The 26734-nt window shown below is 38.2% G+C and overlaps 1 protein-coding gene across 5 annotated transcripts in view; it reads left to right on the top strand.

Moving 5' to 3' along the window:
- The window catches only part of CDH12 (cadherin 12), a 1106066-nt gene that overhangs the window by 771339 nt on the left and 307993 nt on the right, over positions 1 to 26734 (top strand). For all 5 annotated transcript variants that reach the window (XM_070476518.1, XM_070476515.1, XM_070476516.1 and 2 more), the window contains one exon: positions 12724 to 13140. In XM_070476518.1, the coding sequence (XP_070332619.1) occupies positions 12910 to 13140 (231 nt within the window). In that variant the 5' untranslated portion in view covers positions 12724 to 12909. The remainder of the gene's footprint in view (positions 1 to 12723; positions 13141 to 26734) is intronic.

The raw sequence follows: 26734 nt of genomic DNA, 5'->3' as shown, positions 1-26734 counted from the left end.
TTAGTTGGGACCTGGTACCTAAAATGTTCTGCCTCTAATTACTTCTATGAGGGCACAGAAATGGGGATACACACATTCTCCATGACTGCAAGAGATGATTGGTATGAAGTTGTATTTAAGCTCCTTGTGCCAGCGAACCACCCCTCTACCCCACACCCACACCTGCCCATGTTGATGGTCTGAGTGCAGCCTGAGGAATTGCTTCATATCTGGTTGATCCCGGCAGTAATCTCTAGGGATGAATACAGCTTAGCACACATGCACAGCTTTCTACTCCCCAGAGTTGACTGATCCCAAAGAGCTCCTCTTTGTTGTTCTTTTGGTTCTTGCTATTAAACTCTTGGCTGCTCTTCCATTTTGCTTGTATCATAGACTTACAAAATTCTTGTTTCCCAGGTGGCACCAGAGATAAAGAAATCGCTTGCTGGTGCAGGAGACATAAGACAAGCAGGTTCGATCCCTGGGTTGGGAAGATCCCCTGGAGGAGGGCATGGCACCCCACTCCAGTATTCTTGCCTGGAGAATCCCATGGACAGAGGAGCCTGGCGGGCTACAGTCCATGGGGTCCCAAAGAGCCAGGGTCAACTGAGCGACTTGGCATGCATGCATAATATCACCATTGTTGTCAGCATCACTTTTAGACAAGGAGTTCACATTCTGTTTGAAATGGTGTGTCCTCACAGGTGCAGCCCTGGAGCTGTTTATCCTTTTGGCCTTCCTTTCCCTTGGGAATAATACCTGCAGCTCTGCAACAGCGAGGAACCAGCACCTGCTCTTCCTGTAGGGCATGGCCTCACGCTATGGAAATGCTACTGCCAGCTTTTTCCTCCCGGGATGAAATCCAAGGTTGAGACTAGGACCTGGGCAAAGTGGGAGGCTTCAGCTTTCTGGCTGCTTCTGCCCAAAGCAGACAGCTTCTGTAACACAGATCTGGAACATGTACATTTAATAATATCATCTAAGAAAGCAGGTCACAGCTCAATGTCAGACTCTTTCTGTTATTACCAAGATGTAGTGTGTGCGTGCCCAGTTGCTTCAGTCATGTCCGATTCTTTGCGACCCTGTGTAGCCCACCAGGCTCCTCTGTCCATGGGACTCTCCAGGCAAGAATACTGGGGTGGGTGGCCATGCCCTCCTCCAGGAAATCTTCCTGACCCAGAGATTGAACCCACATCTCTTGTGTCTCCTACATTGCAGGAGGATTCTATACCCACTGAGACACCTGGGAAGCCCACCAAGATGTAGTAGAGATACTCAAATGAATGTTTCTGTGTTTGCTGTATATGCTTAAGACAATTCAATTTTAAATGATTGGTTTTAAATAATTTTCTTAGTAAAATTGCTGTTTTGCTTTGAAGAGTGTTATTGAACCCCTCAATGTGCTATTCTGAAGTGTAGAACTCCATACCCTATTTAGTTTTACCCACAGAATATACACATTGTAATTTCCTTTTTTTTTTTTCCCCTTCTAGTAGCGACTAGCACCATAAAATTGAAAACTCAGGGATGTGATGAAGTTTAACATCCTTCAGAAAATCTTGGCTCTTTTTCTAGAACTGGGAGTTAATCCAGCCTTACTCTAAGCTGATTTTCTAAGCAGCTATCCATCAGTCCCTCGTGGCTGGCCTCTTGTAAGTTTTTCTCAATCTGTCAGAGCTAGAGCATTTTCCCTTATTTTGTTGATACAGAATTTCAGTGCAATATAAGAATCCAAACTATTTTCCAACTTAAGACCTCCTTCTTCCAGGCATCATGAAAGTGGTAATCAAAATGGATATCCTATTATTTTCAGCCTTTGAATTATTATCATTACAAAAATTTCCATCATTTACAAGGCAGTATCTGAACAGAGGCGTCCCAGGTGCTGCAGTGGCAAAGAAACTGCTTGCCAATGCAGGAGACTCAAGAGAACTGGGTCTGATTCCTGGTTCATGAAGATCCTCAGGAGGAGAAAATGCCAACCCATTGCGTATTTTTGCCTGGAAAATCCATTGACAAAGGAGCCTGGCAGGCTATAGCCCATGGGGTCATAAAGAGTCTGACACAATTTAGCGACTGCACTCAGGTGCTCTGAACAGAACTCTAAAGTTTTTTTTTTTTTTTTTCTCCTGATCTTGTCCCTTTATTCCATGTAAATGTCTCTTGTGTGTTTTAGAAAGTCAGTCAGTTCAGTCACTCAGTCATGTCTGACTCTTTTCAGCCCCATGGACTGAAGCATGCCAGGCTTGCCTGTCCATCACCAACTCCTGGAGCTTGCTCAAACTCATGTGCATCAAGTTGTGATGCCATCCAAATGTCTCATCCTCTGTCTTCCCTTTCTCCTCCTACCGTCAATCTTTCCCAGCATCAGGGACTTTTCCAAGGAGTCAGTTCTTCTCATCGGGTGGCCAAAGTACTGGAATTTCAGCTCTAGCATCAGTCCTTCCAATGAATATTCAGGGTTGATTTCCTTAAGATGGACTGGTTGGATCTCCTTGCAGTCCAAGGGACTCTCAAGAGTCTTCTCCAACACCACAGTTCAAAAGCATCAATTCTTTGGCACTCAGCTTTCTTTATAGTCCAACTCTCACATCCACACATGACTACTGGAAAAACCATAACTTTGACTAGATGGACCTTTGTAGGCAAAGTAATGTCTCTGCTTTTTAATATGCTGTCTAGTTTAGTCATAGCTTTTCTTCCAAGGAACCAGCATGTTTTAATTTCAATGCTGCAGTCACCATATGCAGTGATTTTGGAGCCCAAGAAAAGAAAGTCTGTCACTGTTTCCACTGCTTACCCATCTGTTTGTTATGAAGTGATGGGACCTAATACCATGATCTTAGTTTTTTGAATGTTGAGTTTTAAGCCAGATTTTTCACTCTCTTAAGAATTAACTTTGTGCTGAAGCCTATTAACCAAATATTTCTTGTGAATGTTTGCATCAGGGTATTGTTTCATTTGGTAAATAAGTAAGCTCAAAATTCCTCAAACAGTATAGCCTCATTTTTTAATATAATTGTGTTATAATATGATTCAGTTACATTTCTAGTCATTTTTAATTTATTTTCTAGGAATGAATAATTGCCTCTTTTTTGTATTAATCATTATTTCATCAACACACTTGAGAAGAAGCATGATTTTTTCTCTGTCATTTAAAAATGTGCAATTCATTTGTTTTAATCCATTAATTTCTCCTCCTTGGTATTAATACCTCTTGGAGTTTTTTTTTTTCCTCTCCATTTTATTGTGCTGGAGATTCCCTTTGCATTCTGTTTAAATATCATCATTACTGAATTCCTGGATTCCTTTTTTTTTTTTTTAATAAATACACTTTATCTTTGAACATCTTTAAATTTACAGAAATATTGAAATGATATTTCCATAGTATTGAGAATACTATTCAGTAGTACAGAGAACACACATATATCCAATACCTCTAAGATAATATCTTACATTAGCATGAAGCCTTTGTTACAATTAAATAATTACTATTGACACATTATTGTTAACTAAAGTTCATACTTTATTCAAATTTTCTAAGTTCTTACCTAATGTCCTTTTCCTGTTCCAAAACCTCAACTGTTACATCTACTTTTCATGGTTCCTTAGACATCTCTTGCCTATGATAGCTTTCCATATTTCCCTGTTTTGTTTTTTTTTTTATGACATTCAAAGTTTTGAAAAGTACTGCTCTGGCATTTTAGAAAATGTCATTCAGTCAGGACTTGTCTAATGTATTTCTCATGATGAGACTATTGTTACTGGTTTTTCAGAGGAAGACCAAAGAGGTAAAGTGCCATATCAGGACATGACATCAAGAGTGTTCTAACAATGCAGTTAAAACCATACCATGAAAGTGAATGTGTATTCAAATTTCTCTTCTGAGAGGGAAGAAGAGATTGTATTCCTTGTCATCCATACTGGAAAGATGCCCATGTTGAGTTTCTCTTCTTTTCCTGTAATATTTTTTCTTAGCTTATTGGAGGTATCAGTATCATTTATTCTATATAAGTAGCATATATACTATATATTTACAGTATATTTATTGTGTACATATGTAGCTTCCCTGATGGCTCAGAAGGTGAAGAATCTGCCTGCAATGCAGGAGACCCAGGTTTGATCTCTTGGTTGGGAAGATTCCCTGGAGGAGGGCATGGCAACCCACTCCAGTATTCTTGCCTGAAGAACACCATGGACAGAGCAACCTGTCAGGCTACAGTCCATGGGGTCACAAAGAGTTGGACGTGACTGAGCGACTGATAATTTCACTTTCACTGTGTACAAGTACTATATACAGTAAAGAGTAGGGTCTGGATAAGTCAGATAATGTGAAAGTGAAGTCGCTCTATCGTGTCCGACTCTGCATCTCTATGGACTGTAATTTGCCATGCTCCTCCATCCATGTGATTTCCCTTCTGAGAATAGTGGGTGGGTTGTCAGTTCCTTCTCCAGGGGACCTTCCCTACCCAGAGATCGAGCCCAGGTCTCCCACATTGCAGGCAGACTCTTTACCATCTGAGCCACCAGGATAAGTTAGAGAGCAAGGATTAATGAACTTCACAAATCAAAATCATAAAATATTTATCACCTTCAAGCATCCTTATTTCACTTCTAAAAGAGAATGAAATGGGTTTACCACCCGTACTTCTCTACTCATTTGTGTCATTTGTAAAATAGGAGAGTTGGGGTTAAGGATTTACTGCACCTGAAAGAGTCTAAATTTTACTTTTGGTGTGGGCTTACTAGGACCAACAGAGATGTGGTAGGAATATTTGCTCATCTCAAAGGCATTTCAAGAGACAACTTGTTGGAAAGACCCTGATGCTGGGAAAAATAGAAGGCAGGAGGAGAAGGAGATGACAGAGGACGAGATGGTTGGATGGCATTGGTGACTCAATAGACCTAAGTTTGAGCAAGCCCCAGGAGATGGTGAAGGACAGGGAAGACTGTTGTGCTGTAAACCATGGGGTCACAAAGAGTTGGACACAACTGAGTGACTAAACATGAGCAATATGGTCATATATCAAAACAGAGGATTCTTGCTGCTGCTGCTGCTGCTGCTAATTCACTTCAGTCATGTCCGACTCTGTGCGACCCCATAGATGGCAGCCAACCAGGCTCCCCGTCCCTGGGATTCTCCAGGCAAGAACACTGGAGTGGGTTGCCATTTCCTTCTCCAATGCAGGAAGGTGAAAAGTGAAAGTGAAGTAGCTCAGTCGTGCCCGACCCTTAGCGACCCCATGGACTGCAGCCTACCAGGCTCCTCCGTCCATGGGATTTTCCAGACAAGAGCACTGGAGTGGGGTGCCATTGCCTTCTCCAGAGGATACTTGGATATATGTAAAGTTTATAAAAATATGAATTATTTATTTTTATATAAAATACAAATTATATTTTATACAAACATGTAAATCATGGTTATATAAAATATTTAACAAGTACTCCTGAGAAATTAATTCATAGGCATAGTCACTATTAAAGAGTTACCCATTTTGCAGTTAGCCTTAGAACATTACACACAATTGAGAACTACTTGTATCTGTCAGCCTAACAAGACCTCTTGTAATATAGACACTTTCAGAGTAATTCACATATAATAGATCCCTTTTCAGGAAGTATTCTTAAAAACAAACACACCCAACATTTAAAAAGCAAGCACACCCAAAAAATAAAAAACTACAGAACCCATAGCCTTTGGGAATCTCTCAGTTTTGAAGACACACAATGGAAAATCTGTCAGTGGGTAGTTCACATCTGAGTATCCCCCGGCTTTGATGTATGACCATGGTTTAAAATTCCCCTTCTGCTAAAAGCAATGTTTGGCTCCAGAGACTCATCTGCAGGCTTGGAAAGTCTTTGGAAAGCCACTTTGGCTCCACAAAAGTTTAGGAATAATAGACAAGTATAAAATTTTAAACACTGTGCCCGAAATCCAGTATAGGGAATAAAATGCATCTCTGGTGATGTTCTTTGTAACACATACGTCTTCTTTAAAGTTCACATGTTTCCATAGGGTGCTGACACCTCAGAACAAAGCTCTATTCTTATTCTCATAACAGCACCATTGGTATTGGGGCAAGTGTACTCAGGTTGATGACTCCATATAGTTTTTCCTTGTAATTTTGGCTACATTTCATACCCGGGGGAGTTGTTCGTCTTTCATTTAAGAACGGGAGTCCTTCAATCTCCTTGTGTTACATTTGTCGTGATACAACACTTTAAAAGCTCCCTGGCTGACAACTGTTGCCGGAGGCTGGGATCTGCTGGGAGTGGCATCACCACTGAAAATAATATCTGCCCCCTCCTAACTAAAGTACCACAATGTTATAGTCTTGGAGTGGATTTTAGAATCATAATGTGATAACATGAATTTGGAAATACAAGTGTACACACCTTCTAGTTGAGTGATGAGATTAGCATACATTGTGTTTCTTTATGCATATAGCTGTACAGACCTAAGAATGATGTTGATTGCGTCCCCACAATTCAAATGCTGCTTGACAGTTATCTAGCATGAAACGATGCTATGACTTCATTAGAAATTAGTCCTCAGACCTCTCTTGTTCCAAAGCCTATCTTTTCATTTACTTATTTTATTATGATTTTTTTTTCTTTTTTAACTATACCAAGAGACTTTACAGGTGGTGCTAGTTGTAAAGAATCTGCCTGCCAATACAGGAGACATCAGAGACACGGGTTCAATCCCTGGGTCAGGAAGATCCCCTGGAGGAGTACGTGGCAATCCACTCCAGTATTCTTGCCTGGAGAATCCCATGGACAGAGGAGTCTGGGGGGGCTACAGTCCATAGGTTCGCAGAGTCCATCATGACTGAAGTGACTTCACATGCAACTATACCAGTATTGGAAGTGGCCCCCGAATTCAGGGTCTTCACTTTTTTCCCACACGCTGACCACTTACGTGATTGACCCCAGGATAACACCCTCAGTTCAGTCTAAGTGGCAAGAAGCTGGACAGTTGGAAAGGACCTTATCTTCCTGTCGGCTTTGGGTCACCTGGCTTGCCCAGCACCTTGCTGGGTGGATTAGCAGGACTATGGAGCAGTTTCTGAATTTTCAGTCACCATCTAATCCTGTTATCTCAGTAACCATGCCAATTACAGCTTTTTATTTTCTTTTATCCTTCTCTGCCTAGAATTATGTGTCTATTTTTCACACCTTAGTTGGGTGAGGGCTGGGAGTCCTGAACCTCCTAACTTCAGACGAACTATGTTGACCTGATTGCTTCAAATCTTCTAATTTCACAGAAGATCTAAGTGAGTCTAAGAAAGTTTATGCTGCCCAATATTGAAATATGTACTCAATTTGGAAAATGAATTTGGAACTCAGGTATTTAAGCTCATACTCATTTTCTTATTGGGATTTGAAACCCTTGAAAGTCTCATCTATTTATGGATCATTGTGTGGTGTAGAATAGAATCCAAAGGCATGGGCTCCTGAGTCAGACTGCCCAAATTCAAACACACCGCCTACATGCTTGTCTGTGGACAACCGTCAAGTCATTTAGATTCTTCGTTTCTCCCTTTTGTCTGTTAGATGGGTGTAATAGCTCCTTCTTCACAGAACAATTGTACTGATACAGAACACATACTTATATGGAACATAGTAAGTTTTCAATAAAAGTTAGCTACCATCATTCAATGACTTACTCGCTAACACTTAACAAATATGTGTTTGGTACTTACCATGTGCCATTGTGGATGCCAGGAACAGAACAGCTGAGAATGGCTTACAATAGAGTCATCATTGCTACTCTCTTAGCCCTTTGTCACTCTACTCAGAAAACTGGAAGAATAATCATATAAATACACATATAATACAAATTATTATGTTTTTGCTATCATTTATCAATAAAGGTTTTGAGAGAAGGAGAGAATGGCTACGGTCTAGAGTGATGCTGAGGAAGATTGTGCAGCTCATGAACTGTTAAGCTCATGAATATCATAAAAGGCCTGGCTTTTAAGATCTACTCTCTTAGCAGCTTCCAGATATACACTACAGCGTTAACTATAATCATCCGTCTATATGTTGCATCCCAGTGTGCAAAGAGAAGACTTTACAAAGTTAATTATAGATCTTTCTACTCCAGTGTGGTATATGAGTTCTAAAAAGCTTTGCCTTCTGCAGAATTCATATTAAAACAGCAACATTCATGGCAAAGGATAAGATTATGTGCATATCTCTCAGACCTGTATGGTCACCCCTAACCATTACCATCCTAATGAAAATAACAGCAAAACTATTCATAAATAAATATTCCTCTGAATATAAAAATGTAACAAAAAAGGAGAAAGTAATTTGATGGCAAGGATGTGAGTAAGGAACAGTCTACTTAGAGAAAGAGGGAAATAAAGGAGAATGCATGAAAAAAGTACAAGAATACAGCGGGCTGAGTAGAATGTGTGTCCAGAGAGAATCAAAGGATAGAACAAGACGTGGGCACCAGGTGAGGGAAATGGGGGAATATTGTTCCATGATGTGGCTCCATTTAACTTCAGCCTCATGACAATGTTTTGCATTTAGGGGCTGTTTCTGGCGATGTTAATCTATCTTTAAGGTGTTGTGGAATTAGCTTATAAAAACGTTCTTTCCATGTTACTTTCATATTCTTCTTCAATTGTTAATAACTTATGAGCTAATCCACTCAAATAAGCAGGGATTATTGGGTAGCAAAGGGGAAGCCATGAGCTAGTTAAAGTTTCTGAAAGACTCCTCTAAAAGGAGGTCCAAACTCAGATTTCGGATCCTCAACTATCAAGGGTAATGGGTAGCTGGACCTATACTGATGATGCTAATGATGGAATATAGCTACCTGTCCAATATAAAACATGTAGGATGTAAAATTAAAAGATGCTTGTTTAAAGAGATAACTTTAGGAGTCAATACTCACTAAAGTTTGAATTTTTATACCTCACACCTCCCCAAAAAAAGTGGAGGAGAAAAAAAAAATCAATGAAGCACAAAGGCAAAAAGACAACCTAATTACATGTAATAGACTAGGTTTGGAAAGTTAGAGTTCCTTCCATCCATCTTTTCTACTTATGTTTATCTCCCCATTTGTTCTGTAAATGCTGGGAGTAGGATTGACATGAGTAGGGGAAGAAACATGGACAAAACAGAAAGTTCAAGAATTCAAACACTTTAGATGTCAGTGTTAGTAATTTAAACTTGAAAACAGCTGAGGAAAACATGTGCATTATTTTTACACAGGCTTAATGCATATAGTTGCAAATATCCTCTGACATCCCAATGTATTGTCATACAAACATGATACAGTTTGTGCTGGATATTCTATTCTGAATATTAAAATATATATGACTTAAGTAGAAATCACAGTTGTGATTTAAACTCTTATTTAAGTCAGTGCTAACTGCATTGTAGAAAACAATGCAAGCTGGATCTATAATTGTAATTTTCTAGTAATCACATTAAAAAAGGAAAATAAGTAGGTCAAATTAATGTAGTAGTTTGTATTTATTTAACCTTCTGATTGAGGGCAGGAGAAAAGAGGTAAATAGACAAAGAGATGATTGGATGGCATCACCCACTCAATGGACATAAGTTTGAGCATACTCTGGGAGATGATGAAAGACAGGGAAGCCTGGCATGCTGCAGTCCTTGGGATCACAAAGAGTCAGACATAACTTAGCGAGTCAACAACAAACCTTCTTTACCCAAACTATTAGCATGTCAACAAAAAATAAATGTTGAAATCAATAATGAGATATTTTACATTCTTATTTTTGTAGTAATTTTTTGAAATGTGGTATATAAGTGAAAAGTTAGAGGACATCTCATTATCGAATTGCCAAATTTCAACTCCACAGCCACATATGGCTAGTGGTTCCCATATTGGACAGTATAAGTCTAAGTTAACTTTTTATGAACATTATTTTGCCAGAATGAAAGGATGCAATAAAATATATACAGTTCATGTTTTTGTTAGTAGTTAACAGGTGCATCCCTTCAGGCCAGAGGAAAAAAAATAGATCCTACTTTATTTCTCCTTTTGAGAGTGTCATTGTAGGATGCTCTCAGTATAACTTTTAGACCCTTCTCATTTCACATCTTATCTTCAATGAATTGCTCCCACATTTTTTACATTTGAATATATGTAAATAATGCATTATACTTTATATTATATATAGCTGAATAATCACTAAACCAAACTGCAACTGAAAGGTTGACAAAATGCCCTGTGTTATAGGCATATGATTAAACATAAGTTGATTTTTATATTAGTTGTCTTGTTTTGGAAGCATTGTATATAATTTCTGACCTCTGATATTCTTGATCTTTGGAAACCTCTGAGAAGGCTGCGGGCAATTGTCCCCTAGTGCCAATGTGTGAAGCTTCCCTGGCTAAAGCCACATTTTTCCCTTGCTGCTTGAAGAATATAAAGTTGCTTTTGTTTTTAATTCTCATTGAAACTGTCACCAATGGCAGACTTTGTCTAATTTAAGTTCTGACCACTTAAATTTTGCCATCAGGATATTCTATTTACTTTTCTTTCTCCACAGCATTGGTAAATTTGCCCTCATTTATGTATTTGACTATATTTATTTTCCATTCCTGATTTAGGAAAGATAAGAATCATGTCTGCTTCCTTACCTACTGTATTACAAATAACCTAGTACATCTTAGACACTCAAACCTTAGATAAGTGAATGAAAAAAGTGTTTGTTGTAAGGAAAATATTCAAAGCTCAGTTTTACCTAAATGCAAAGCAGAGATTATCCATCTGATAGTGATTCAAGATTGCTCTGAGTCACACACTATCTATGAAATAATTCCTCTGTATCCCAGTGTTTCTAGTATGCCAAGACTAGAGAAGCATTTTTTTTAAACATTAAAGCTTATAAAGTCTTACAAAACCATCTGACGTTTTTCTTAATAGCATACATCTTAGATCATTTTCGTTTAGTAAATTTATGTTATTCTTCCATTGTTGTTGTTGTTTAATCATTAAGTCCTGTCTGATTCTTTGCAACCTCATTAACTATAGCCCGCCAGGTTCCTCTGTCCTCCGCTATCTCCGAGAGTTCACTCAAATTCATGTCCATTGAGTAAGTGATGCCATCCAACCATCTCATTTTCTGCCATCCTCTTCTCCTTTTGCCTTTAATCTTTCCCAGCATCAAGGTCTTTTCCAATGAGTCAGCTCTTCTCATCAGGTAGCCAAAGTTTTGGAGCTTCGTCTTCAGTGTTAATCTTTCCAGTGAATGTTTTTTCATGCATGGTCCTATACTTCTATTCTCTAACCTCAGATAATTTTTTGTTTCTTTAAAACTGCTTTGTTTTTTCTTTATTCTCTAAATCTGTGCTTCTCAGTCTTGATCTATTCTGCTCCTTCCAGGGGATACTTGGCAACGGCTGGAGATATTTTTTGGTTATCACAACTAGCAGTGGAGGAGGATGCCACTGTCATCTCCTGAGTGAAGGAAAGGGGGCATTTCTAGGATTCATAAAATGTACATGCTGGCCCCCCAGCAACAAAAAGTTATCCAACCCCAGATGTCAGTTGTCCTAAGGCTATGAAATCCTACTCTCAGTTCACCTTAAAAAGCATAATCCCAGTAAAGAATTCTAATTCAAAAAGATGTATACTTCCCAATATCTGTAGCAGCACTAATTACAAGAACCAAGATGTGGAAGCAACCTGTGTCCATTGACATGAATGAATAAAGAAGATGTGATATATGTAGATATACATATCTACATCTATCTATCTATCTATCTATCTATCTATCTATCTATATGCAATGAAATATTATTCAGCCATAAAAAAGAATGAGATACTGTCATTTGCAGCAATAATGCAATCATCATACATATCCCTAGTGTGTTCAAGGATAAGAATCTGCCTGCAATGCAGGAGACATGAGTTCAATCCATGGGTCTGGAAGATCCCCTGGAGAAGGAAATGGCAACCCACTCCAATATCTTTCCTGGGAAAACCCATAAACAGAGGAGCCTGGCAGGCTACAGTCCATGAGGTCACAAAAGGGTTGGGCATGACCTAGAGATTAAACAGCAATAAAGGAGAGCTATACTAAGTGAAGTAAGTCAGAGAGAGAAAGACAAATGTCATATAATATCCCTTATATAGAGAATCTAGAAAAAGTGATACAAATGAACTTATTTACAAAACAGAAATAGATTCATGGACATAGAAAACAAACATGGTTACCAGAGGGGGATGCGGTGGGGGGAGATGAATTATCAATTTGAGGTTAAATTTAAAAAATAAACTATACTGTATATAAAATGAACATACAATAAGGACCTACTATATAACACAGTGAACTATATTCAATTTCTTAGAATAACCTATAATAGAAAAAATATATAAAAGAATGTATATATATGTCTAACTGAATTGTTTTGTTGTACACCTGAAACATTGCAAATTAACTATACTTCAGTAAAAAAAAATAGTGATCTCTGCTTTACTCTTAGTTATTAAATTTAAAAAAATGATTGCTTCTATTTATGATAAACTCTTGCTTTATTGTGATTCATACTTTTTCAAGTCAGTGAAAAACACTTAGATATTTTATTCAAGTTAATAAGTTAAATAGCAGTGATCATTTACTAATATAATTCTTTTAAAGACTTTTCTCTCTGTTTCCTTCAATGTTGGCAGATATATAAAGAGAGTTTTGATGACTATCATCATGTAATTCTATCAATTTAATGTATCTTTGTTAATCTGTTTTATAGGTCCCTTTAGATGGAATATAATATAGCAGAAGCATTTTCATCAAAAGGATTAATGCCTGCATTATCATCTCTGCAATAAAACAGAAAGCTAAGTGGTGGAGGCCACAGACACCTCAAACCTGGATTCCACAATTCTACATTAAGTGTTGGAGTTTTGATTACTCTGCTGTAGGAAAGCTTTTGCCAATGCTTACAAGGAACTGTTTATCCCTGCTGCTCTGGGTCCTGTTTGATGGAGGTCTCCTAACACCACTTCAACCTCAGCCACAACACACTTTAGCCACAGAACCGAGAGAGAATGTTATCCACCTACCAGGACAACGATCACATGTCCACCGAGTTAAACGTGGCTGGGTATGGAATCAATTTTTTGTGCTGGAGGAGTACATGGGCTCCGAGCCTCAGTATGTGGGAAAGGTAATGACATGTTTCTTTTGCCAACAACTTAATAGCAAGGGGGCTTGTGCGTTGTTATTGTGTATGGGTGTTTTGCACAGGAGTTGAACAAACCAGTGAGTAGAACACTGGAATTGAAATCAAGAGACCTGGTTTCTCTTCCCTGACTCAATGACCCGGGTAAGCTTTGGAATATCATTTCATCCCTCTTTGCTTCAATTCTCCTTGGTTATTTTAATGAAGTTAGTATATATTATATTGCTATTTTTGACATTATTCACCAAAGTCATGAAGTTAATATGTGTAAATGTAACTGAAAGTGTTACTATAGTACATTATTGGCCATATCCATTCTGGAACTGTTTACCAGCAAGAAACACAGGAAAAAATCAGGAGATTCTAAATTGTTCATATCTTTGAATGAGCAGAATATCTGCATTTCCCTCCCCTTAAAAAATAGGGCAGATCATTTACATTATGGTTCTGGTGTACAGATGGTCCCAGATTTACAGTGGTTTGACTTAAGATTTTTTAACTTTATAATGTTGGAAAAGCAATATGCATCCCATACCTACACAGCCAATCTGTTTTTCACTTTTACTACAGTATTTAATAACTACATGAGATAGTTAGCACTCGATTATAAAATAGGCTTTGTGCTAGATGATTTCCTGACTGTTGGTTAATGTAAGTGTTTTGAGAATGTTGAAGTCTGTCAGACTAAGTAATGATACTCAGTAGGGTAGGTGTATTAAATGCGTTTCAACTTAACAATGTTTTCCATTGAAAATGTAGCTCTGGTCTAAGTTGAGGAAGATCTGTATTTGATTTGATTTGCTTATTCTTTAAAGTAATTCCCTTATTATAGGTTATTTATTTATTTATGTATTTTTGAATGTGCTGGGTCTTCACTGCGGCATGTAGGCTTTGGTTGCGGCAAGTGGGGACTAGTCTATAGCTATGGTCACGGGCTTCTAATTGCTGTGGCTTCTCTTGTTGTGGAGCATGGATTCTAGGGCACGTGGGCTCAGTAATTGCAGGTACATGAGCTTAATTGCTTTGTTTCATGTGGGATCTTTCTGGACCAGGGATCAAACTAGAGTTCCCTACATTGTCTGTTTTGGATTCTCAATCACTGGTCCACCAGGAGGCGCTCTTTATTATAGGTTTTGTAAGGTATTTATAAAGGTGTTTATGGCCAAAGTAATAAATGTTGGAACCCAAAAAATACACATTAATCTCAACACAATATGAAAATTTTCATCTCATAGTTTAAGAATTTTTTTTTTCCACAAAATGTCAACTATGTGTTTCAACAGATTTATGCTTTACTGCTATTATTCTTACATCAACTTTGGAGCCATATCTATCATAGACCTTATCAATGACACCAGAGCTTTTTTAGGAAAATGCATATTTTATTTATTTTCGTTTTGCTAATTCCAGGTTTGTTTGTTTTTTTTCTAAAAGATTTTGCTATGGTTTTAATAAAAACATTTTTATGCTTGAAGAGAGTTTAAAATAAATCTAAAGCAGAAATAGAAAACCATAGTCAAAAAAGTATTAGGGAACTGATATAATAGATTATATCTCTGAAATATTAAAGTCCCTAGCGATTTGTGAAAATCTAAACTAATGAGAAACATGATGAGAGTCTTATGATTCTAATGCTGACTTAAATGAAACAAATTTATTTAAAAGCTAAATTCTTTGCCCTAGGCTTTTAGAATTAACTTTTTGAAAATGTATTTTAAAAATATTGAGTAATATAATGCGGAAGGTCTTCAACTAGAAACTTTGTTGAAAATGAACACATAGTCAGGTTGCCCTCCTGTTATCAAACACTGTGAGTGATACACAGTGAGGCTGAACAAACTAAAATGTTAACATTTGGAGCAGGGAAAGTTTTATTGCAGGACCATGCAAGGAGACAGATGGCTTGTTCCCAGAGAAATTTGAACTCCTGAAAGTTTCAGCAAAGCACTTTTAAAGGCAAGGTGAGGGAAGGCAGGGTGTGGTTAGTTGTAAACTTCTTGGGTAGGAATCCTTTGTCCTTGCAGGTGTCCACATAGGTAAGGTGAAGAGGTTCCTGTAAATCTCCAAGACAAATGTTATTCTCTTTAGAGATAAAAATGTTATTTTTATCTCTATATAAATGGACTCCTAAAGGCCAAGGTCTTGAGAATGCGCTATGGTGTATATTTCAGGCTATAAGCAACATTCTTTTGCAAATGATGCAGAGCCAGTATGATTAAGTATAAGCAACAAAGCACAAAGATTAAAATAAAAGAAATAGATCTAATATGGATCAGATTTGTCCTTCACAAAGGCACTAGGGTATATGGGACCCTATGATGCTTTTAAACTGTGGTGTTAGACAAGACTCTTGAGAGTCCCTTGGACTGCAAGGAGATTCAAGCCGTCCATCCTAAAGGAGATCAGTCCTGAGTGTTCATTGGAAGGACTGATGTTGAAACTGAAACTCCAATACATTGGCCAATACTTTGGCCACCTGATGCAAAGAACTGACTCATTTGAAAAGACCCTGATGCTGGGAAAGATTGAAGGCAGGAAGACAAGGGGAAAACAGAGGATGAGATGATTGGATGGCATCACTGACTCAATGGACATGAGTTTGGGTAAACTTTGGGGGTTGGTGATGGACAGGGAGGCCTAGCATGCTGCAGTTCATGGGGTCACAAAGAGTCAGACATGACTGAGTGACTGAACTGAACTGATATGGGGCCCTAGCAAATATTTTCTGTGGGGTGCCTATCTATATATAAAGTATGACTCACATCAAATCAATCTTTGAGTACCGTTCTCACAGTCCAAATTTTAGTGACCTTGCAAAAAACATACAGTACCATTTAGCAGGAGCAATCTCCGTGTCAGGCTGGCTACTAGGAATCAGAGTCTGGTCTTGTGGATCCGGGAAAACTCCACAGATGCTAGTTCTGAGGTCCATAGGGTACCTGGTGAACCCTAAAATTGAGTAGAAAGTCAGAGCCATAAAGGGGAGAACTGTCTACTGGAGCCCAACAAGTTTCAACCTAGTCCGGGGTACCTCCACTTAGATGGCATTGCTCCATAAATAGCCCTGAGCACAAGAAGGGCCTTCAAAACTTTTGAGGAAAGCACCCCAAAGCATGCATGTCCCCTGATGTTACTGTACATTGTTTCTGCTTAAAATATATGTGTGATCAAAGAGTATAAAAGAGTAAAGTTTTCTCTGATAAGATAATTTTATGTCATAGTACACTGATTTTTTGTGAATTAATTCAGTATAAGGATTGGGTTTTGAAATCCAGGACAAATGGAGAGGAAGCATACCTCTAGAATTTTTGTCTCCTGGGTGTCAGTTATGTCAACTCTGCTTGTGATGGAAGCTGGACATCACATTGAGGTTCCTGGCAAATGTCTGCTGAGAAGGCATTCTGACTTTAATTAAAGCAGACCTGTAGCCTTTACTTGCCAGAATTTAAGGTGAGAAAGTTTGCATTTTGTTGAAAATTTAATGAAATTGACTTTTAATCTATCCTAGCTAGAGTAGAATTTCACCTCCCAGTGGACATGATTAAAAAAATCTAGTAACTACTTATAGAAGTTTTGTTTGATACTCTTGAATTCTATTTTTATAATTGATATGATAGTATGGAATTCATCCAAATCAGTTAAGAGATGAATTAGTATTTATAAATAGATTAGAAAGGAATAGATCTAATATCTAATCCATTATGAAATTAAAACATTATTTTCATAGATACATGGCTCCCCATTTATAAAATATAATGAAAACTTGTGGTTCTCAGGCAATGTATGTTTCTAATGTAAATGAAAAGACAATTTCCAAGATTTCCTTTCCACATGGAAACTAATTAAAGTTTAATTAACTCTGTCTTGATGATTCTAGATATGGGAATAGTAATATGATAACATTGGGGCCAATTCAAGCCATTATATGTAAGTGTGTAAACATATATAAATATATTTGTGCTCCTGCTCTTTCTAGAAGGCTTTGAGACAGTTCACAGTAAAACAAAGTACTATAAATAATATAGAAGTCTGTGTTATGGGAAAAGGAAAATGTGCAAGTGCCAAGCACAATAGTCAACTGAACCATTATAATTGAGATTCAGATTTAACATATATTTCTTTGCAGCAAGAACATATATATTGTATTGTTCAGTTGCTAAGTCATGTCTGACTCTTTAAGACCCCAAGGACTATAGCACTCCAGGCTCCTCTGTCCATGGGGATTTCCAGGCAAGAATACTGGAGTGGGTTGCCATTTCCTTCTCCAAGGGATCTTCCTGGATCAGGGGTCAAACCTGTGCCTCGTGCATTGACAGGTGGATTCTTTACTACTGAACCACCAAGGAAGCCCCAAAACAAACATAGAAAGCATTGATTTGCAGAGTTACCATTATTGGAAACTCCACTTATTAAGAGAAAAAAAAAAGTTTCCCTACCTTCAAGTTTAAAAAAATTTCTTTCTGTAGAAATTAATGAGGAAGGAGTGAGTGGCTTAATGGATATTAGCCTCAACAACTGTTATATTTAATATTTAAAAGGATCAGATCTTATTGTTGATATCCTTTCAAGAAAGACCAAACTGTGGCATTGCTTATAATGACTTTGACTTCATACACAAATAAATCCCAAGGTTGTCCAGAGGTAAAACCAATGCTTTTTTCAAATAGGCATTTTGGATTTGCTACAACACCTGGATATGTGTAAATTACCATATTTCAGAGCAACACAGAAACTAATTTGATTAGCAAACATGTTTAACACATGCATTACTTATTACTCAAAGTCACCTCACAAAAGTATCATTAAAGGAACACATAGATGTGCCTGCCCATACACACACACACACACACACACGAGTAAGTTGTTTATACCATCAAATATAACTAGGTGCCTCTGTCTCAATTCAGAAGAGCTTGTTAGCAGAAATTCTTAAATTGAAAGTATTTATTTAATATGGCATAGTTCATCAGGCACTCTGTCTATCAGATCTAGCCCCTTAAATCTATTTCTCACTTCTACAGTATAGTCAGAAGGGATATGATTTAGGTCATACCTGAATGATCTAGTGGTTTTCCCTACTTTCTTCAATTTAAAAGGCAATAAGGAGTTCATGATCTGAGCCACAGTCAGTTCCCAGTCTTGTTTTTGCTGACTGTATAGAGCTTCTCCATCTCTGGCTGCAAAGAATATAATCTATCTGATTTCAGTGTTGACCATCTGGTGATGTCCACGTGTAGTCTTCTCTTGTGTTGTTGGAAGAGGGTGTTTGCTATAACAAGTGGTGTGTTCTCTGGCAAAACTCTATTAGCCTTTGCCATACTTCATTCTGTACTCCAAGGCCAAATTTGCCTGTTACTCCAGGTGTTTCCTGACTTCCTACTTTTGCATTCCAGTCCCCTATAATGAAAAGGACAACTTTTTTGTGTGTTAGTTCTGAAAGGTCTTGTAGGTCTTCATAGAACCGTGCAATATCAGCTTCTTCAGTGTTCCTGGTTGGGGCATAGGCTTGGATTACCGTGATATTGAGTGATTTGCCTTGAAAACGAACAGAGATCATTCCGTCACTTTCAGATTACATCCAAGTACTGCATTTCAGACTCTTTTGCTTTATTGACTATGCCAAAGCCTTTGACTGTGTGGATCACAATAAACTGTGGAAAATTCTGAGAGAGATGGGCATACCAGACCATCTGACCTGTCTCTTGAGAAACCTGTATGCAGGTCAGGAAGCAACAGTTAGAACTGGACATGGAAAAACAGACTGGTCCCAAATAGGAAAAGGAGTACATCAAGGCTGTATATTCTCACCCTGCTTATATGCAGAGTACACCATGAGAAATGCTGGGCTCAAAGAAGCACAAGCTGGAATCAAGATTGCAGGGAGAAATATCAATAACCTCAGATATGCAGATGACACCACCCTTATGGCAGAAAGTGAAGAAGAACTAAAAAGCCTCTTGATGAAAATGAAGGAAGAGAGTGAAAAAGTTGGCTTAAATCCCAACATTCAGAAAACTAAGATCATGGCATCTGGTCCCATCACTTCATGGGAAATAGATGGGGAAACAGTGGAAACAGTGTCAGACTTTATTTTTTGGGGCTCCAAAATCACTGCAGATGGTGATTGTAGCCATGAAATTAAAAGACACTTATTCCTTGGAAGGAAATTTATGACCAACCTGGAGAGCATATTTTAAAGTAGGGACATTTCTTTGTCAACAATGGTCCCTACAGTCAAGGCTATGGTGTTTCCAGTGGTCACGTATGGATGTGAGAGTTGGGCAGTGAAGAAAGTTGAGCACCGAAAATTGATGCCTTTGAACTGTGGTGTTGGAGAAGACTCTTGAGAGTCCCTTGGACTGCAAGGAGATCCAACCAGTCCATCCTAAAGGAAATCAGTCCTGGGTGTTCATTGGAAGGACTGATGCTGAAGCTGAAACTCCAATACTTTGGCCACCTCATGTGAAGAGTTGACTCATTGGAAAAGACCCTGATGCTCGGAAGGATTGGGAGAAGGAGGAGAAAGGAACGACAGAGGATGAGATGCCTGGATAACATCACCAACTTGATGGACATGGGTTTGGGTAGACTCCGGGAGTTTGTGATGGACAGAGAGGCCTGGCTTGCTGCAATTCATGGGGTCACAAAGAGTCGGACACGACTGAGTGACTGAACTGAACTGAACTGAATATGGCATATGGCATAAAGATTCAATATTACAGTATATCTAATCCCTAATTTCATAGGAATTTGTTTATTCAACTTATTTTTAATTGAGAATGCATTATCATTTCAGAAAGTATTAAGCCTTGTGGGAGTAAAGTATTAATGTCTTTAGATTGCAGTTATAACAGATAAGCTTTGTTGAGTGTCTTAGGGCACTATTTTAATTTATTTTCTTACATAAATTCATGTAATCTTCACAACAGCACTATCAGGAAAATTACTGGTAGCCCCATTTTACTTATCAGAAAACTGAGGCACAGGAAAATCAAATAACTTCCCGTGGCCCAACACCCAATAAATACTGAAACCGGGATTTTAAATTGGGTAGAGCAGGTAGTTTAGGTCCATGGCACCAGAAAATATCACATTTTATTATCATACAGGCATTTCATGAGCTTACAATAATTTTAATACTCTGTCAAATATACTATGACAAAGACCGTATTAGGAGTTGTGGAGACAAAGTAATGTCTATGACTATGTCTAAAAGAAAAATTCAAGAAGAGGTTCACAGTTGATGAAGTACCTGAGATGAATCTTGAAAGATGTCTTTGTTTTTAGGAAGAGATAGTCTGAGGAAATGTTTTTATATGCTCTTAGGCTTGAAAGTGCAAGGTGAGCCTCAATAACTATATTTCAAAATAATCAGAGAGTGTAAAATCAACATTTCAGGGTAGGTTATAGAAAGTTTCAGAGTAGGTTAAATAGAGAAAGTACAGAGGCTCAAGTCTGATGTCAAGATTAATAGTATTTATTCTTTTATTTATTTTTTTAAAAATTGAGATATAATTGACAAAGAATAGCAGTTCCCAGTGTACAATATAGTGTTTTGCTGTTGTGTACATTGTGAAATGACCTCCACAATAAGTCTAGTTAACATCTATCATTGTGCATAGTTACATTTTTTTCTTGTGATGAGAGCTTTTAAGATTTACTCCCCTAGCAACCTTCAAATATGCAATACAGTACTATGAACTGCAATCACTATGCTGAACATTGCAGTACTACTTGTTCTTAAAGGTGTCAGTATCCACAAAGTGTCTTGGTTGAAGATTCACATGGAAGAAACTGCAGTTCTAGAGAGATCACTCAGTGATCCATTTAAAGGACATTGGAGGCACAAAAACAGACATGGAGATAGGAAACATATGTAGGAGAGGTTACAGGAGAATTGCCTAGGGAGTAAGAAAGGAAAAGGGATATTAAATGTGGTCATTTAAAAGGTAGATGGATACTAAAATTTCAAGATCCACTATTCAAGAGAATATGAAGGATGAGACAAAAAACAAGTTAGTGGACAATCACATGTAGAGAATGAGAGGGTTCTGTTTTGCTAGTATCCTGTATAGATTTGGTTCTTGAGAAGAAATAGAAGGATTACTCTTATATGTTATATATCCAGAGTTTCCTAGAGGTACCCAGGTGTAGTATCTCATGGTTGTTTACATACATGAACCTAGAATTCACAAGAGAGCCCTATGGTAGAGATATAGGATCAGGAGATTGATATACAGATGGTGGTCAAAATCACATAAGTGGTAATCACGTAAAGTGGTAATGAGCTAGGAAAAGTTACAGAGAAAATACGAGAACCCTGATTTTTAACTGCAAAGCAGATGAAGAATAGATCAATTTAATGAATAAGAAGTAAAAGACAAAGAGTGTTACAGAAAATATAGCTAAATAAGTTTTAAGAATAAGTGACAATGCCAATTTCTACAGGTTAAATGAAACAATGACTGGAACACTTCTACTGATTTTGTCAGATAGTGAATCAGAAGCAAATATAGTCAAAATTATTTTCACCATTTTCTCTAGAGTTTGAAGAAAGGAGAAACGAATGAGTCCAGTCTGTAGATACCATTTCAGAAGTGTAGGTAAAAAAGATTCTTCTGTGCTGGTTTGATCTGATAGAGATTCTATTAGTGTTTTCCAGAGAAACAAACCCAAGAGTATGTATGTATATATGATTTAAGGGAAACGGCTTCTAAGTGGTAAAACTAATCAGTAATGTGCAATTCTCTTCATCAGCAAGAAACTGTTAAAGAGGAGGAAAAAGAGGAGATGACTGTACCAATTTATTATTGCAGTTTTTTTTTTTTTTGAGGGGATCATTGTGATGGAATAGAGAGAAGACTACTAAAAAAACAACCAAGAGAAACCAGTGAATCTACAACACTAAAGTTCCAAAGAGATGTACCTATAAAAATATATGCTTTGCAACATACATAAATGCCTTGGAGATATTGTGGGTTCAGTTCTAGATCACAGCAATAAAGCAGACACTGCAATCAAGTGAGCCACACGCATCTTTTTTGGTTTCCCAAAGCACATAAAGTTAGTTTCCACTGTGCATAATCTATCATGTGCAGTAGAATTATATTTAAAATATCAATGTGCATACTTTAATTAAAAAATACTTTATTGCTACAAGCTGCCAACTGACCATTATCTGAGCCTTCAGCAAGTCATAGTAGTCCTGTCAAAATCACTGATCATAGATCACCATAAAAATATAATAACAAAAAAGTTTTAGAATTCGGAGAATTACCAAAATGAAACCCAGTGGCAGGAAATGAACAAATATGTTGGAAAGATGGCACTGATAGACTTGCTGGAGCAGAGATGGATAAACCTTCAGTTTGAACAATGTGTACTATCTGAGAAGTGTAATAATGTGAAATGCAATAAAATATGCTGTGTATGTTCATATGTATATATGTATATGTGTATAAATACACATGCACAAAAAGTCAAGACTGTGGCAATAGAATTTTATTTTTTAAATAATTACATATAAAATTTGGTTTTGAATTAATAAAATAAAAAATAATGAAAAAATAGAAATAGTTCAGTAGTGTATTAAAGTAGTTATAATTGCATTGAAAAAATAATTTGCCTATATTGAAAGTCTTCCAAACTAACACAATATAAAGATGATATTTTAACTCATGTATATATCCCTTTTGGAGAAGGCAATGACAACCAACTCTGGTACTCTTGCCTGAAAAATCCCATGAATCGAGGAGCTTGGTAGGCTGCAGTCCATGGGGTCGCTGAGACTTGGACACGACTGAGCGACTTCACTTTCACTTTTCACTTTAATGCATTGGAGAAGGAAATGGCAACCCACTCCAGTGTTTTTGCCTGGAGAATCCTAGGGATAGGGGAGCCTGGTGGGCTCCTGTCTATGGTGTCGCACAGAGTCAGACATGACTGAAGCGATTTAGCAGCAGCAGCAGCAGCATATATCCCTTTTTATCCAATAATAATGCAAGTTATATCACAAAGTTATACTAAGTCATTTAAAAGTTGTTTTTATGGCTCAACATCTATGCATCTTTTCCCTTTCTCTTTTTTTCTTTCCCTCTCTTTTCTTCCTCCCTTCTTCCCTCTCTTCTTCTATTTGTTTCCTCTCTCTGTTCCTCTCTTTCTATCTTCCTCATTTGTGAGTCATGTAGCTTTCAGTTCAGTTCAGTCACTCAGTCATGTTCGACTTTTTGAGACCCCATGGACTGCAGCATGCCAGGCTTCACTGTCCATCATCAACTCCAGGAGCTTACGCAAACTCATGTCCATCAAGTTGGTTATGTAATCCAACCATCTCATCCTCTGTCATTCCTTTCTCCTCCTGCCTTCATCTTTCCCAGCATCAGGTTCTTTTCCAAAGAGTAAGTTTTTCACATCAGATGGCCAAAATATTGGAGTTTCAACTTCAGCATCAGTCCTTCCAATGAATATTCAGGACTGATTTCCTTCAGGATTGACTCGCTTAATCTCCTTGCTGTCCAAGGGACTCTCAAGAGTCTTCTCCAACACCACAGCTCAAAGCATCAATTCTTCAGTGCTCAGCTTTCTTTGTAGTCCAACTCGCACAACCATACATGACTAGTGGAAAGACCATAGCTTTGCCTAGATAACATTTGTTGGCAAAGTAATGTCTCTCCTTCTTAATATGCTGTCTAGGTTGGCCATAGGTTTTCTTGCAAGGATCAAGCATCATTTAATTTCATAGCTGAAGTTACCATCTGCAGTGATTTTGGAGCCTCAAGAAATAAAGTCTCTCACTGTTCTCATTGTTCCCCAATCTATTTTCCATGAGGTGCTGGGACTGGATGTCATGATCTTAGTTTTCTGAATATTGAGTCTTAAGCCAAATTTTTCACTTTCCTCTTTCACTTTCATCAAGAGACTTTTTAGTTCTTCTTCACTTTCTGCCATAAGAGTGGTGTTATCTGCCTATCTTAGGTTATTGATATTTCTCCCGGCAATCTTGATTCCAACCTGTGCTTCATCCAGCCTGGCATTCCCCATGATGTACTCTGCATATAAGTTAAATAAGCAGGGTGACAATATCCAGCCTTGATGTACTCCTTTCCCAATTCTGAACCAGTCCATTGTTCCATGTCTAGTTCTAACTGTTATTTCTTGACCTGCATACAGATGTCTCAGGAGGCAGGTAAGCTGGTCTGATATTCCCACTCTAGAAGAATTTTCCACAGTTTGTTGTGATCCACACTGCGAAAGGCTTTGGCATAGTCAATAAAGCAAAAATAGATATTTCTTTGGATCTCTCTTGCTTTTTCAATAATTCAGCGAATGTTGACAATTTGATCTCTGGTTCCTCTGACTTTTCTAAATCGAGCTTGAATATCTGGAAGTTCTTGGCTTACATATTGTTGAAGCCTGGTTTGGAAAATTTTGAGCATTACTTTGCTAATGTGTGAGATGAGTGCAATTTTGCGGTAGTTTGAACACTATTTGGCACTGCCTTTCTTTGGGATTGGAATGAAAACTGGCCTTTTCCAGTCCTGTGGTCACTGCTGAGCTTTCCAAAGTTGCTGGCATGTTCAGTGCAGCGATTTAAAAGCATCATCTTTTAGGATTTGGAGTAGCTCAACTGGAATTCCTTCACCTCCACAAGCTTTGTTCATAGTGATGCTTCCTCAGGGCCACTTGACTTCACATTCCAGGATGTCTGTTTCTAGGTGAGTGATCACACCATTGTAGTTATCTGGGTCATGAAGATCTTTTTTGTGTAGTTCTTCTGTGTATTCTTGCCACCTCTTCTTAATATCTTACACTTCTGTTAGGTCCATACCATTTCTGGCCTTTGTTGTGCCCATCTTTGCATGAAATATTCCCTTGGTATCTCTAATTTTCTTAAAGAGATCTCTAGTATTTCCCTTTCTATTGTTTCCATCTATTTCTTTGCATTGATCACTGAGGAAGGCTTTCTTATCTCTCCTTGCTATTCTTTGGAACACTACATTCAGATGGGTATAGATTTCCTTTTCTCCTTTGTCTTTATCTTCTCTTCCTTTCACAGCTATTTGTAAGGCCTTCTCAGACAACTATTTTGCCTTTGTGGATTTCTTTTTCTTGGGGATGGTCTTGATCACTGCCTCCTGTACAATGTCATGATCCTCCATCCATAGTTCTTCAGGCACTCTGTCTATCAGATCTAATCCCTTGAATCTATTTGTCACTTCTACTGTATAATCATAAAGAATGTGATTTAGGTCATACCTGTTTCCCCAGTTTCTTCAGTTGAACTCTGAAATTTGCAAAAGTTCATGATCCAAGCCACAGTGAGCCTCCAGCCTTGTTTTTGCTGACTGTATACAGCTTCTCCATCTTTGGCTGTAAAGAATATAATCAACCTGATTTCAGTATTGACCATCTGGTGATGTCTATTTGTAGAGTCTTGTCTTGAGTTGTGGAAGAGGGTGTTTGTTATAACCAATTCATTCTCTTGGCAAATCTCTGTTAGCCTTTGCCCTGCTTCATTCTGTACTCCAAGGCCAAATTTGCCTGTTACTCCAGGTATCTCTTGACTTCCTACTTTTGCATTCCAGTATCCTCTAATGAAAGGGGCATCTGTTTTTTTGGTGTTTCTTTTAGAAGTTCTTGTAGGTCTTCCTAAATTGAAAGAAAAAAAGTGAAGTCACTCAGTCATGTCTGACTCTTTGCAACCCCATGGACTGTAGCCCACCAGGCTCCTCTGTCCATGGAATTTTCCAGGCAAGAATACTGGAATGGGTTGCCATTTCCTTCTCCAGGGGATCTTCCCAAGCCAGGGATTGAACCCAGGTCTACTGCAATTCAGATAGATGCTTTACCATCTGAGCCACCCGGGGAAGCCATAGGTCTTCATAGTATCATTTGACTTCAGCTTTTGCAGCATTACTGGTTGGGGCATAGACTTGGATTACTGTAATATTGGATGGTTTGCCTTGGAAATGAACAAAGATCATTCTGTCATTTTTGAGATTGCACCCAAGTACTGCATTTCAGAACTTTTGTTGACTATGAGGGTGTTATGCCCGCTGTCCGAATCTCCCAGCAGGAAAAGAGAAGACCTCCATGACAATGCAACACACAAAGGAAGGGAAATTTATTGCTGACTCGAGCCAGGGCCCCTGCTGCAACCAACGCAGTGGTGCAAAGTCAGAGAGCCCCGAGCCCCAGTTTCCATGCACATTCATAGGGTGCTCGATTTCAAACATAAGCAGTGGGCAGTGGGTGCAAGTGGATTTGTTACATATTTGCAAAGCAATTTTATTGGTACAACTTTCGCATGCGCGGGACTTTCCAGGGGACCTTCTCCGAGGTTTACTGGGCGCGTCCTGATTAGCTGGTCTCTGGTGGCCTGTTGAGGGCAGATAATTACCCTCCCCTCGGGAGAAACTGAAACTTAGGCCTACTCTTAGTTCAGGGCACCTGTCATGGTGCTAGTCTTGACAGTCTCACAGAGGGCTACCCCATTCTTCTAAGGGATTCTTGCCCACAGGAGTAGATATAATGGTCATCTGAATTATGGCTTGGATTAATTGCAGCTTTGGAGAATTGG

Source organism: Odocoileus virginianus, chromosome 14 (assembly GCF_023699985.2).
Source record: "Odocoileus virginianus isolate 20LAN1187 ecotype Illinois chromosome 14, Ovbor_1.2, whole genome shotgun sequence".
Classification (NCBI taxonomy): domain Eukaryota; kingdom Metazoa; phylum Chordata; class Mammalia; order Artiodactyla; family Cervidae; genus Odocoileus; species Odocoileus virginianus.
The sequence above is the reverse complement of the archived record's forward strand: the minus strand, read 5'-3'. Positions and strand labels throughout refer to the sequence as shown.